Consider the following 15,747-nt stretch of genomic DNA (forward strand, 5'->3'; position numbering starts at 1 on the left):
TGATTATTGGATGTGTTTATGATTATTGGATGTGTTGGTGATTATTGGATGTGTTTATGATTATTGGATGTGTTTATGATTATTGGAAGTGTTTATGATTATTGGAAGTGTTTATGATTATTGGAAGTGTTTATGATTATTGGATGTGTTGGTGATTATTGGATGTGTTTAATGATTATTGATGTGTTGGTGATTATTGGAAGTGTTTATGATTATAGGAAGTGTTTATGATTATAGGAGTGTTTATGATTATAGGAAGTGTTTATGATTATTAGATGTGTTTTGTGATTACTGGATGTGTTTGTGATTATTGGATGTGTTTATGATTATTTGATGTGTTTATGATTATAGGAAGTGTTTATGATTATTGATGTGTTTGTGATTACTGGATGTTGGTTATTTTGTGATTATTGGATGTGTTGGTGATTATTGGATGTTTTAGGATTATTGGATGTGTTTCTGATTATTGGATGTGTTTGTAATGATTGGATGTGTTTGTGATTACTGGATGTGTTGGTGATTATTGGATGTGTTTATAATGATTGGATGTGTTTGTGATTACTGGATGTGTTGGTTATTATTGGATGTTTTTAGGATTATTGGATGTGTTTCTGATTATTGGATGTGTTTATGATTATTGGATGTGTTTATAATGATTGGATGTGTTTGTGATTACTGGATGTGTTGGTTATTATTGGATGTGTTTATAATGATTGGATGTGTTTGTGATTACTGGATGTGTTTTTGATTGTTGGATGTGTTTATAATTATAGGTAAGTGTTTATGATTATTGGATGTGTTGGTGATTATTGGATGTGTTGGTGATTATTGGATGTGTTTGTGATTATTAGATGTGTTAGTGATTATTGGAAGTGTTTATGATTATTGGATGTGTTGGTGATTATTGGATGTGTTGGTGATTATTGGAAGTGTTGGCGATTGTTTGATGTGTTGGTGATTATTGGATGTGTTGGCGATTGTTGGAAGTGTTGGTGATTATTGGATGTGTTGGTGATTATTGGATGTGTTGTGTTGGTGATTATTGGATGTGTTGGTGATTATTGGAAGTGTTTGTGATTATTGGATGTGTTTGTGATTATTGGAAGTGTTGGTGATTATTGGATGTGTTGGTGATTATTGGATGTGTTGTGTTGGTGATTATTGGATGTGTTGGTGATTATTGGAAGTGTTTGTGATTATTGGATGTGTTTGTGATTATTGGATGTGTTGTTGATTATTGGATGTGTTGGTGATTATAGGAAGTGTTGGTGATTATTGGAAGTGTTGGTGATTATTGGATGTGTTTGTGATTATTGGATGTGTTGGTGATTATTGGATGTGTTTGTGATTATTGGAAGTGTTTATGATTATTGGAAGTGTTTATGATTGTTGGATGTGTTTATGATTATTGGAAGTGTTGGTGATTATTGGATGTGTTTATGATTATAGAATGTGTTGGTGATTATTGGATTGTTGGTGATTATAGGAAGTGTTTATGATTATAGGAAGTGTTGGTGATTATTGGAAGTGTTGGTGATTATTGGAAGTGTTTATGATTATAGGAAGTGTTTATGATTATAGTAAGTGCTTATGATTATAGGAAGTGTTTATGATTATTGGAAGTGTCGGTGATTATTGGAGTGTTTATGATTATAGGAAGTGTTTATGATTATTGGAAGTGTTGGTGATTATTGGAAGTGTTTATGATTATAGGTAGTGTTTATGATTATAGGAAGTGTCGGTGATTATTGGAGTGTTTATGATTATAGGAAGTGTTTATGATTATTGGAAGTGTTGGTGATTATTGGAAGTGTTTATGATTATTGGATGTGTTGTCGATTATTGGAAGTGTTTATGATTATAGGAAGTGTTGGTGATTATTGGAAGTGTTTATGATTATTGGATGTGTTGGTGATTATAGGAAGTGTTTATGATTATTGGAAGTGTATATGATTATAGGAAGTGTGTTTGATTTGATTGTGGCAGCAGTGGAGACCTGATCTGTGATATATGTGAGGTTCATTCTAAACAACCTCTTGAGTAGAAGGAGAGGGTGGTGGAGGATGCAGCTGCTCTGTGACCACACTCACAGTTCAGTTCTCTCTCCCATGATAGAGAGATGCTGTACATAGAAAACAGCCATTATGTTGTTTGTGCTCCAGATGTTATTGTTATGCTTTTGTTTTCTAAATAATTTTAGATGTTCAGCAGTGTTGTTGATGCTTTCAAACTAGAAGGTTTGGATAGTGGTCTTGGTGGAACTGTAACCAAAAAAACAATTTCCTTCTCAAGATGAAGAAGGTTTGTATTCTCCAGTTGTAAGGAAACAGCAGTCCTTGGAGTAGGTGACATGTTGAGTCCACCATTGATGCTGACAGGACTATACCCACAGGAAACATGACCTTGTCAAAGATGAAAACATTATGTTGTTTGGATTTACCAGTTGAGTACAGTTGACTACTAGGGTTTTAGTCAATATTTTGCTGTTGATGATGTCTATTTCTTAAGCATGTCCAAACTGAGGCTTACAAACCACAAACTCAAAACTAGTTGTTTACTCTGTTATGATTTCATGTGTCATATTTTTAGTTATTTATCCTCTAAATAAAGCATTTTTACATCTGGAAGGCCAGCTGCATTGTTTATATCATACAGTGACAACTTTAGTCTGTGACAAGGGGCGGTGGGGTAGTCTAGTAGTGGTTAAAGCGTTCAATTCCCCACATGGGTGCCATGTGAAGCCCATTTCTGGTGTCCCCGCAGTGATATTGTTGGAATATTGCTAAAAGTGACACAAAACCTCACTCACTCAACTGTGACAAACAAATCAGTAGTTTACACAGTAAACGTTTGCATAATTTCAAAGGACAATGCAATTTTGAAAGAAGCCTGTTAATACAATCAAAACTGTGAAATAAATAATGTTCATAACACTACACATTCCAAGACTTTCAGGTCACACTGGTGTGGTGGATGGACAACTTAGGTGTCACTTCATGCCTTGCCAGCTAGGATGTCCAAATTATTGGAAAGAGCTGTAGCAGGTGATGCAGTTCAATCATCTTAAAAGAGATATATTGAACAAAAACTGTTTGAAATATGTCAGACACTCGCGTGTCTGTTCATCTTTTCTAGTTCAGGTCTGTGTGAAATGGAGGCTGTATGTTTTGTTCATCCAATTAGATCATCCACACTTGGACTCGGTTGAGCCTTACACTTTGAACACTGGCGTAATCTCTCATGCACTGCATCATGGTGCCTTCTAAAACCATTTGTTATGTCTAGGGTGTGTGAAGTGCCTTCGGTCGTGTATGGCTATTTATGCTGCATATTGTCGTAACTGCATAGAAAATCTTACTCGCGTAATGGGCTTCTGGATATTTGAATCGTTTGAACGTATACTTTCTATTTTGTATGTGTCCACATCACAGCTAGATATCCACACCGCAAAGGAATCATTCGTTTAAAGCCTTTGGAAAGAGGTCATCACTTTCTTGGTAAGACCAGGAATACTCTACAACACTTATATAGTCTCCCTGGTAAGACGTGCTATACACTGGTCTCTGATAGCGCCGATAGAAAACAAAGAACAGTGTGCGAAATAGTTTCCAAATGGTGCTAGCCAGTTGGGCTAGCTATGCCTGAAAGTTACTAGCCCACAAAATTATTCACTGGCCCGAAATTTGAATGTAGACATGGGTTTTTCCATGAAGCTGTTAATACACTCTCTCAAAGAAGAAACGCAACCCCTGTTTTTTTTGGTAATGTTTATATCAATTTTAACTGGTTATTACATTTGTATTTTTAAAGATAATGCCATGAAATTTGACATGGTGAACCTTAGGTCAGCACGGTATAAGGTAACAGTTAATGCAGGTCAGTATCGAACTCTCAATTTACGCTAGGGGGCGTTGTCTTCAGTATCTCGTTGTAGAGCCAAGAGCTCTAATCACAGCAGTGCACCTCCTCGGAACAGAACGAATCAGACGGCGGATGTTTTCCTGGGGGATTGCTCTCCACTCTTCCTGGAGTGCTGCGGCCAGTTCAACCAACGTGTGCGGTTGTGGTGTACGTGCACGAACACGACGATCCAGCTGGTCCCACAGATGTTCGATAGGATTGATGTCTGGCGATCTGGAGGGCCACGGCATCACGTTGACGTTTGAATTATGTAGGAATGCCACTGTTGCACGAGCTGTATGAGGGCGGGCATTGTCATGTTGAAACAACTCCCTCTGTTGGTCGATTATCGGCAGAAGATGTGGCTGTAAGACGTCATCAATGTACCGTTGTGCCGTCAAATTGCCACGAATGATGACCAAGTCTGACCGTTGGTTGTAAGACATGGCTCCCCATACCATGATGCTTCCTCCTCCAAATCTGTCGACCTGTCGAACGCAGTTCGGTGCAAAACGTTCATTTGCTCGTCTATAGACACGTTGTCTACCGTCACGTCGTTGAAGAAGAAAACGAGACTCGTCACTAAACCAGACTCTTCTCCAGTTTCTTAGGGTCCATCTCCTTACGTTAGTACACCACCTGAGACGTTGGCGTCGATGTTGGCGTTTCAAGACGGGCCCAACAACTGGTCTTCTTGCACGTAAATTTGCCTCATGTAAACGGTTCCTGATGGTTTGGGCCGATACTCTCCTCAAACCTGGCACCTGTGTTGCAGTGATGGTGGGTGTGGCATGCCGATTACGTAGGTGGCTGAGTCGAATAAAGCGATCCTGAGCCGGTGTGGTGATCCTAGGTCTACCGCTCCTGGGACGATCTTCAATTGCATGGAACTGTGTGTAACGATTCCAAAGTCGTGAGATTGTTGTTTTGTGTACGTTTAGATGACGGGCAACTGTTCCAAAGCTTTCCCAAGCCTCAATGCGACCAATGGCAATATTTCGATTTGCTGTACTCAAACGGGGCATTTTCGAACTTGATTTGCAGAGCAAATTATGAGAGAAAAATTACAAACTACGCGTGCTTTTAAAACCCTCTACATGAACTGTGTTTTCAACGATTTGCACGTGCAACAGGCTTTTAGCATTTTGTACATGACAATTTCGCACTTTCTCAAATAACACGGATACAAATGTCATCATGTGTGAAAATGGTTCCGTTTGGGAGCTTATACTGATCAGATGGGAACGTATTAACAGTATTTTGAAGAAAATTCTAATTTACATTCACCATCTTTATTCTAGAAATGATGTCAGATATTTAGATAGGGGTTGCGTTTCTTTTTTGAGAGAGTGTATGACGAACATTAACCAGGCCACAATATTGCTGATTTAAGAGTGTGTTATAACTTCATAAGTCGGAGAGAGTGATACATGTATTTACAAAATGACCCCATGAAAATTCACTAGCTACTCTGGCCAGTGACTGTGGAGATTTACTGGCTCGACTTGATTTTTGCTTGCCACGGGCTAGCGGGACAGCGGCTATTTCGCACAATGAACAGGAATACCAGTTTTAAGAACACCTCAATAGGATGTTGTTTGGTTATGGATGACGGGTTAGGTGGACGATTACTTCTTCTGGGTAGATGGTGCTTAAACTGACGTATATGACATTATATTCTAATTAGGAGAAGATGTCATCTAGTGTCGAATTATCAACTTGGTAACCACATTTTCTCTGGTAATCGAAAGTGTTATTGGAAATGCTGTAGGAACGGGGTTATCCTATAATATTTCACATCATTTCCCAATTCTCGTTAGCATTAGAAATAAGCCACATGTGATTAATGGCGGACTAAAGCTCAACTGGAGAAATGAAACCGATTTGATGATATATGGTTACAAAACAGAAAACTGCTTTCGACGGGAAATTGGCGATTTCGATATATCTCAATTTTCTAAACTATATGCGATAATAAACGCTGATATAAGTATATCACTCAGTCTCTCCGTGCTCTGGCTGATATAAGCATCCCGTCCATATCCCGTAATAAAATGCATTGGTACAGAATGGCAAACTCACAATAACGATTATGCTTCCTTGTTCAAATAATATTATATAGAAGCAATGCGAATACTGTAAATCATGAAATTAATGCGTCACGAATTTAATGCGAGCTCAGGAATCTGTATTGATGATAAAATGTGACACCCTGAATCTTTGGTGGTGTTCTTTTTCTTTTCACACTTGTTATTTACCAAATAACCTGAATTGAGCTTGTTAAGCACTGAATGGAAATGAACTGACGATGTTTTGATTACGCTGCCATGTTTGATCACGTGATTACTTACTACTACTTGTCTTATAAACGTAATCCGACTTGAAAGACATAATTAAAGTCATCTAGAAAAGCGTCACCGACGATGTAAACAGAAACTTAAATAGATGACAAACTAAAAGAAGCCTACGTAGCAGCTGAACGGGACATAAATGACTTCTTAACGTTACAAAACGATATAAACAAAACAATTAGGAGTTGATACAAAAACCTCGTGTATAAAACTGGCATTAGCCATAACTCACATCATATATTCCATACCTTAGGGCAATACTTCATAGACTTAATTGTCTTAACCAAATGCAGACATCTGCTTTGACTATTCATTTGCTAATGACATCTGCAGTAGGTCTCTTTGTCTATAATTGAAAAACTGTGAGACTACCGAGATAACACTATTCCTCTGAATGTACATTTTTGTAAAAATGAAATCTTATCTCAGGTTAAGGCCCTAACTCCTGGTAGAACCCCGGGACCTATAGTGAGCATCTGAAATACTCAGAAGTGAGTGAGTTTAGTTTTACACCGCACTCAGCAATTTCTATATGGCGGCGGTCTGTAAATAATTGAGTCTGGACCAGACAATCCAGTGATCAACAGCATCAGCAATGATCTACGCAATTTGGATACGATGACATTTGTCAACCAAGTCAGCGAGCCTGACAACCCGATCCCGTAAGTCGCCTCTTACGACAACTTCGACAAGCATGGGCTGCTGAAGATCAATTCTAACCCTTTTTCCAGTTCTAACCCTGATCTTCACGACTGACTGACTGACTGAGTTTGGATTTACGCCGCTTTTAGCAATATTCCAGCAACATCACGGCTGGGGACACCAGAAATGGGCTTCACACATTGCTGATCTTCACGAGTGAAATGCCCAGGACGGTAATTGATACAACATATATTATCGTTATTTAACACAATTCATAAATAGGAATATATTCCAGAGATATATAGTGTCGGTCATATCCTCCATGATGTGAAATGCAGCAGATCAACCAAGATATCGACTGGACACGTCTCTGGCAACGTTCCCCGCAATTTCGATACTTGTAAACTTTTCACATCGCATTTAATTAAATCTAATGACTATATTGTAATTTGGTCTAAGCATTGACGGCAGCTTACAGCATCTATGGTAACCTTACAACAGGGGGTTAACAATAATTAACGTTAAAATAACGTCATTCATCACTACTTTATCCTACAGCAGTTATTGCCCTTGCGATTGACATGTGATCAGCACCTCACTTCCGTTTCCTGTAAGCCGACGTGTTGATATGGCTGACAGAGGCAAGAAAGACTCAACACCTCCGCCGTTACTGTTGATGCCGGCTGGTGGTGGACTTACTCTGAATCCTCCTGATCAACCGAATGTCTTGATGCCCATTATTCAATCAGAACCTTCACTTTTAGGCCCAGGTATGCAGAATAATTGTAGCAGATGTGCAAATGTCAGTTGTGACGATTTCCACTTTTCTGTGTTCATGAGACACAGAGTTGTAATGTTTACTTTTAGATCACAGACAAACATCATGTTTATTGTTGAAAGGTATCTGTTGTTTTGGTAGTTTGAAAGAATCACTGCGTCCATATTTCCCTGTAAACAACTTCTGCTGAAATGTTGGTTATTCCACTGTGACCAATGTCAACATGTCATTAGGAGGATCTATGTCAGGAAAAATCTACTGTTGCAGCGGTAGGGCCTTGGTTGTTGGAAGAGTATCGTGTATAAACAGTTTTGATAAAACGTCTGGTAGTTAAACAATCGCCACTGGCTTTTGTGATGCTGTTAGTCCGCAGTTACCTATTCACGTTTGGTATAGATGACCATACATTCCCCCAAACTGACTTTTATGTTCACTTATTATGAACTTGCAAACTGTAATGGGAGCATAAGTAGTCTTGCTATAGAGTGTTTATTGTATCCTAATGGTGTATGTGTCTTTGCTCATAATATAAACCACCGATTTGTTTAACTCAAGCTCGATCATAGTGTGAACTTGGTGAAGACCCATTCTTGTATACCTTTTCAGTTGTGAAATATTTATCTACAGAACCGCTGGACAACTAAAAGATGTAACTACTTAATCAGAACACCACTTGTGTTAGTACTGTTCAGCGTATTGAGTGCATTGTTCATGATGTTTGAAAATGTTTTTGTTCATGCCATTTTCTTTGATTCATTTGTTCAGATGAAGAAGGGGAAGCAGACAGTTTCGTCGGCCAGGGCCCCATTCCACCCATGGGGCAACCGGGTCCTCCACAACCAAATTCTTTCAACTACTTCCAAGGTTCACAGTCTTCAGGGATGCCAGGAAGCAGTGATCCCTTTGCAAACATTGGTCAGCAGGCGCCTCTAGCACCTCCTCAAAGCAACACACCACCAATGCCCCCTGTATCTGGTATGCCAGGGGTGTCCAACTTTCAGTCTGTCCCTCAACACTCTCAGTCTGGTCCACCAACAATGCACGGTGCTGGTCCTCCACCTAAAGGTAGAATAGACATAGTTGTAAATGTGCCTTTCACAACTAGCTCCAGCGGCCATATTTGAAATTGGTGCTGAAAGATATTTGGTAGAACATGATTTGCCTTTAACATGTTTAAGGCATCTAACCCTTTTCAGTTTTCTGTGTAAGAAAGCTAGTAAACATGTTTACTGTATTGCATCCATAAGTCCTGTGTTTCCAATTTCTCAAAGTCAAATACACTTATTATAAGAGACATTATGTTCATGGTCTTCAGTTCAGTTGTCTTCAGCAAGTGCTTTTGAAAAATGATACTGAGCCTGTTCATCAAGGTTTTTGTTCTAGATACCAGAAGTGACGGTAATTCAGCTAGATGACAATATTTGTTTTTTAGTCCTAAGTTTGTCATGAGCGTGAAAGGCACATATACAAAGCGGGGAAGTATGCGTGGTGAATTATACATCCTGTCAGGTAGCGCTATTGCTATAGTTGAGTGTTTGCGGGCTCCAGATACCTCTTGTAGTCATTCAGTATTTACTAACGTTTTCATTCACTCTGCATGTTGTGGGTATTATTATTTGTCCTTGGGTATTCAGTATACATGTATTATTACTCGCCCGTGGAAGATACTGCAGTGTAATATGTTTACTGCAATATTACACTAGTGTAATACCGCTAGACGTATGACGTCATAGTGGCTCACAGTTATGACGTCACAATGCTAATGCCGCTGTCGCAATGGTACTAGACCTTGCTTGACTCACGGAAAGCTGAGAGTCATCACACTGTAGGCAATTTCGCCGCAGTTTCTATCAATTTATATTGAAGAGTAATAAACAGAATACTAAACTCGCTTCCCGTGAAAATACTGAAATACCATTTTTATTACACGGAAGGTCGTTAAGTATCCTCTATTACTTACCCTCTTTGGTCCTGTCTAATGGCTTTTTGTATAGTAATGAGTGTACCAATATCAAACATAATTCTGTTTACAACACTAATTGAGTTGACTTCTATGTCCATGTGATTCCACAAGTGTGCTGAATAATGCATGAAGTTAGACAGTGGTACATGTCTAACTTACAGTGAATCTTGCTCTTTTCTACATTATTTCCCTGTCGTAGAGTCAATGTGTATGATATCAAGCCCTGATGTGTTAATTATTGGGAAGTGGTGATTTATTGTGTATATTTGATGCAAATATGGAGTTTATCTGGAGTTCTGTGACATGGTACAGCTTTTACATTGTGTTGTGTTTGGAGGCAAACCTTGTTTCAGTATGGATTTATCATGTGTATTTCTTTGATCCTAAAGTTTAAGCAACATGTTTAATCATCATAGTAAGACCTTACATTTGGATGTGGTGACAATGAAAGCAGAGATTCAATGGAAGAATGAACACAACTGAAACTAATCTGAACAAACACTAAACATAAATCACTTACGGACACTCTCCAACTTGTTTGTTGTGTCCAGCGGAAGTGCATAATGGCCATACAAACAGAGCCTGGCATGGCTGATGAGTTAATTAATCGGATCTCAGATGAGAAAAACAAACAAAACATGCTAAATATTTTGTAAATTTTGACCTGGTGAAATTTCGATCAATGTTATAAAATAAGGTTTGCTTAAAGTTATTGGTTTGGGAAGAAGGTATTGGTGTGATATTTCTCCAAACATATTGTTTATTTAATCATATCTTGTTAATTTTCATGATGATTTTGAGAAGAATTCCATAATAGTAAACATTATAAGGGTTACTAATTAGAAAAAGACTTGGCAATTGCTCCAAAAATAGTTTGATTATTTTACACATTTTGAACATTATGTAGCAAAGAAAAGACCTTACTGTCGTGTAAGAGGCACCTGATGGGATCGGGTGGTCTGGTTCGTAGATCGATGCTCATTCTGTTGATCACTGGGTTGTCTGGTCCAGGCTCGATTATTTACAGACCACCGTCATGTAGCTGGAATACTGCTGAGTGCGGCGTTAAACAACAAACAAAACAAACAAAATCTTACTGTTGTTATTGACTTAGGTCTTGTTTCACTTTCTTTTCAGCTTCAGGCCCTGGCAACATGTTCCGTAATACTGGCCCCATGCGTTATGCCAAGCCACCTCAGGGGACATATGCAACTTCAGGCATGCCCCCACCTGGGCCCCAGACAACCCCCTTCTCACAACCCTCCCCTTTCCAGCCCCCTCCCCCAGTGTCAGCAGCTCCACCACAGCCACCCCCCACAGCCATGGTCCCACCCATGTCCTCCAACCCACAGCCTACTCAGCCTCCTCCACAGGCTGGGATGGGTCCTCCAAGTAGCTCCCCACTAGTGTACCAGCCTGTCCAGGCTCACTGGTGCTTCTGTAAGAGTGTGGAAAACAAGGACGTGTGGTTCCCGTTCTCCCTCCTGGACTCCCTCAGGATAGAGGAATGTTATAAGACAGGTAGCCTCATCTCATATACATGATCTTCATATATGTGATCATTTACTTTAAATGCTGTGTTTCAACCTATAGTCCATTTGGGTTCAAATGAGAACGACAAATGATTAAATAACTCGAACTTGGGATAAGTGCACAAAACATGAATAAGACACATGGTCCTGAAACTATGTACCCAACAGGATCTGAAATCTGGCGTTTTATGATTAATCGCGGAAAAAGTTGCCTAAGAAACTATCATGTAATATTGTGCTATTTTCACGCTTTACACCGGGGGTGACAAATGGCTGATGGAACAGCACCTGACCAGCTTGGTTCATCTCACCTGGCTGTGCTGAATACATGACACTTTTATGGATAACAACTTCTTTTTATTCTTTACACTACGTTTCAGAGCTAATTCTTGCTCCTTCATCAGGTGAATGAATTTGCACCTGGATGTGTGCTGGTGCTGTTCCACCAGCCGTTTGTTACCCCTCGGTGTGAAGCGTGAATATAACACAATATCACATAGTTTCTTGAGCAACTTTTTCCATGAACCATCATAAAACGTCAGATTCCAGATCCTGTTGGGTACAGAGGTTTCAGGACCATGTGGCTTATTTGTTTTGCGCACTTATTTCTCTTTCCAAATATTTAATCATTCATCATTCTCGTTTGAACTCAAACGAGCTATGTAAGAGCCAAGTTTGTCCTTATTAGTGTTGTCCATGACAACTATTGTTCTCTTTTTACATGCTTTGTCAGTATATCTATGTGATAAGATTTAGGCTCTATGTTTTCTTTCACAATAAACAGAATAGGCTGACTTAATCACAGCCTGTGACTTGAACCACTTGTCTGAAGCCTGAGCCTATTAGACATTGTAAATTCTCTTTGGTCAAGGAAGATCAGCTGATAGATGCCATATCAACATGACACTAAAATATTGTACAAACGATGCTAAGAGATAGATTCAGGCTTGGGTACTTGGGTCAGACTGTAGAGTGGTGTATACCGCAACCTAGTGTTGGGGACCCGTGAAGGTCCAGGTTAGAATATTGATCTTCAGTAACCCATGCTTGTCGTAAGAGGCGAATACCGGGATCGGGTGGTCAGGCTCACTGACTTGGTTGACACATGTCATTGGTTCCCAATTGCGCAGATCGATGCTCAGACTCGATTATTTACAGACCGCAGCCATATAGCTGGAATATTGCTGAGTGTGGGGTAAAACTAAACTCACTCACTCACTTAGTATTGGGAATTGGAAAGGAAATCAACTACCGATTATCGGAGGACTTGTGGTGAACGATTATCGATTATAATCGAAATACATGTGTACACATTTGAATGTAATCACCAATTTTAAGGGTTTTCCCCAGTTTTTTTTCTAATTTACTAATATTGTCATGTAGTGAAATACACTAATGCAAGAAAGACACTGGAATTGTAATTAAACAATGAAAGTGGTTGAAATTTTACGGTGCGCATATCTTGTTATGCTTTTGAGGGCATGTTTGTTTGTGAATATTCATAAAATTTAACGGTTGGTTTACTTCATTCAAGTGTTTTATACTAAAACAACAAAATTCCAATGACTCAACAACAAAAATCATGGTCATCATATCAGAAGAGTTGCGGTATTGGTGTTCTGATGATCGAAAATAATCGAAAGAAGGATTGAAAATAATTATCAATTGTGAAAAACATATATATGTACCATTGCTTCAATGCAAGCAGTGGCATCTTGTTGACATATGCTTGTCACCTAAAACATGCTCCAGCTGAACATTCACCCAGCTGTCTTATTAAGAAAACTTTGAGTTTTGAAAACAGAAAACAAATGGCAATATATTTATTCCAAAGATATACAAATATGGTGTTCAATGTTCAGGGTGAGCAGACTCTGAGTTGGAATCCTAAATTCACTATTCACATTCACTATTCACATTCACTATTCACATTCACTATTCACTATTCACATTCACTCTCTACTTCAAGCTTTCACCATTCTGGTCAATTTCAGTCTGTTACCATTGTTGGAGTATAGAACATTTTGTGTATTCTAATATGCTTAGATGCTGAGAGTCCAAATGTAAAATCTACTTGAAAGGATGAAGGAGGACAAGTTTTCACCATTGCTAGACAAACCCTGACAATAGCACGTGTGTCACTATTGTATGTTTAACAGCAGCACAACATGATCCCGAGAACACAGTGATCCCCGCTATCGGCGGCCGCTACGATGTCAACGTGGGGAAGCGGCTGCGCAGTGCGGTCTACTGGGAAGAGGAGCCGACAAGCATCCGCAGATGCACGTGGTTCTACAAGAGGGAGGGGGACAACAGATATGTCCCATATGGGGAGGACTTTGCTCAGAAATTAGAGGTACGCATTAGAAGTATGCCGAATCAGGTCCTTGTGAAGACTGTATTTTGGCATAATTAAACTGTGTTCATGTCCCCCTTTTACTGTTTTCACCAAAGTGGGCAAGTGGGCAAGTGGGTGAAAGTTTTGCCGTTCTCTGTGCAGATTTTGGGCAGTAGCCATTATAGGATCTGACTACTGTAAACGTAGTATATTTCGCGCAGGTTTTATTTTCGCGCTTTTCGCGCAAAACATTTTAGCGCGAAAATTTATACACCGCGAATAAACCTGTCATTCATTCAGTCTAGCCACACTCGCCCCTGAGTTGTTACCATAACACATCAAGTTTGAAGACAGAAATCTACGGGAATCTTAAAATGACGACTGATAGTAGCATAAAGAATCAAACTTAACTGTCGCTGTAATGGATTTCCCAAAACATAATTAAATAGTGAGCCAAATCCCATCGCCGAATTAGCGAAAACAGCAATGTGTGTTGTGGCCGCCATGGAAATTGGTCACATGACAGATGGTTTGATACAAAACAGATTACCACGAAACGACTCGGAAAGAAATAATACAGCAGTATCATCATGAAGCGAATAGTCACTAACACTCAATCATCTCATTCACAACAACCCGGCTTGTTTGAAATCACAAAGAGCTTCATATACAGTATAAGTTAATTAGTCAGATCGTCAGAATTCGGAACATAATACTGATGTGTTTTTCATCTCTTCCGGGAGTAAACGGGTTACTGTGTACTAGTATATCGCACAGATAGGGATTTCCTGTGAGTAAGTAATAAATGCCGCCTGACAGGTTCAGCCACTCTGTTTGTTTTCACTGCTATTAGTGGCGGCCAAAGAGACAGCTGGCAGTTCCGGCAATTACTGATTGCGCGAATAATTGACCGTGCGATGTAGTCTAAACTGTCAATTCCGCGAAAATTGCACCACGCGAAAATAAGTACGTTTACACTATGGTGTTTGGTCACTGTCATTGCTGGCTCTGGTAATTTGACCTGTATCCCATCTCTACACATCATCGACCCAGGTCCTGTGTCATCACCCTGCTAATGTGGGTTTAGGGCGTGGGGTAGCCTAGTGGTTAAAGTGTTCGCTCGTCACGCCGAAGACCCGGGTTGGATTCCCTACATGGATACAATGTGTGAAGCCCATTTCTGGTGTCCCTCGCTGTGATATTGCTGGAATATTGCTATAAGCGGCATAAAACTAAACTCACTCATCCCCATTCATCACTGCGGATGTCCTTATGAGTTGACCAAGCTTAAAAGAAATACTGCTCAAACCAGTTCACTGACTCTTATGAAACTGTGACTTATACATCACACTCTTGTCTGTTGCTATTTTAGGAGGAGTACCGTAATGCAATCCAGTTCAACAGCTGGCACAAGAGACTGGAGTTCCCAGGAGGGGAGACCATCGTCATGCACAACCCAAATGTCATTGTGCACTTCCAGGCCTCATCCCAGCCGGATGAGTGGGGCAATGTACAGGTGGGTATTTCATACCAGTTTGTGTTTCACTGCATCCCCTGCCGGCCCCCCAAGACATCCCCCAAATCCATTCTTCCTGGAACATCTTGCCCGAAATTTGCCATTAATGATGTATTTTTCCAAAGTATTTTTATGCAAATGCATGGCGGCTGGTTTGGGGCAGTTGTTTTTATCAGTAGAGAAATGATTTATGTGGGTTATATTTGACAAATGTTTGAGAATTAACCTGTTAACAGCATGTGATTGGTTCTTGTTTGTCTACAAACCACTGTAGTACATACAACACAAAGGAATTGGGTACAAAATTTGACTTGTTTGAATGCATGATATAATGACTGACACAGGTCACTGCAAACGTGATCTGTGTCATGAGATTTGAAATATCTTCAATTTTCAATAATCTTTTGTTTTTTTGTGACTTTGTCTTTCATGTGTCAGGCTGCCAAAATGAGAGTAGATTTGCTTTCTTTGAAAGAAATAGTGAATAAACACTCCCCAAGTTCTGATTTCTTGCCATGTTTCATTAGCATGATGTGAATTTGAATTAAATGTAGAATGTGAAATCATTTGAATTAGATCACTGCTTGTCCCTCCCCAGAAACATGATAGTAGCATGCCACTCCATTTTGTTGAATGTCGTCCTGACAGCATGACAAGAAAAATGGAGGGATGAAGTCACGTTTTCTAACACATTGTGGAACTTGATGCACAAATCATGTGTGGTACA

The 15,747-nt window shown here is 39.6% G+C and overlaps 1 protein-coding gene across 1 annotated transcript in view; it reads left to right on the top strand.

The window, feature by feature from the left end:
* The first annotated feature begins 7,499 nt into the window (after positions 1-7,499).
* The window catches only part of LOC124284542 (phospholipase DDHD2-like), a 72,959-nt gene continuing 64,711 nt past the window's right edge, over positions 7,500-15,747 (top strand). The window contains 5 exon segments of the mRNA XM_046720618.1: positions 7,500-7,663; positions 8,437-8,736; positions 10,772-11,155; positions 13,326-13,522; positions 14,877-15,020. Of these exon segments, the coding sequence (XP_046576574.1) occupies positions 7,522-7,663; positions 8,437-8,736; positions 10,772-11,155; positions 13,326-13,522; positions 14,877-15,020 (1,167 nt within the window). The 5' untranslated portion in view covers positions 7,500-7,521.

Source organism: Haliotis rubra, unplaced genomic scaffold (genome assembly GCF_003918875.1).
Source record: "Haliotis rubra isolate DU_JTF1 unplaced genomic scaffold, ASM391887v1 Scf339, whole genome shotgun sequence".
Lineage (NCBI taxonomy): Eukaryota > Metazoa > Mollusca > Gastropoda > Lepetellida > Haliotidae > Haliotis > Haliotis rubra.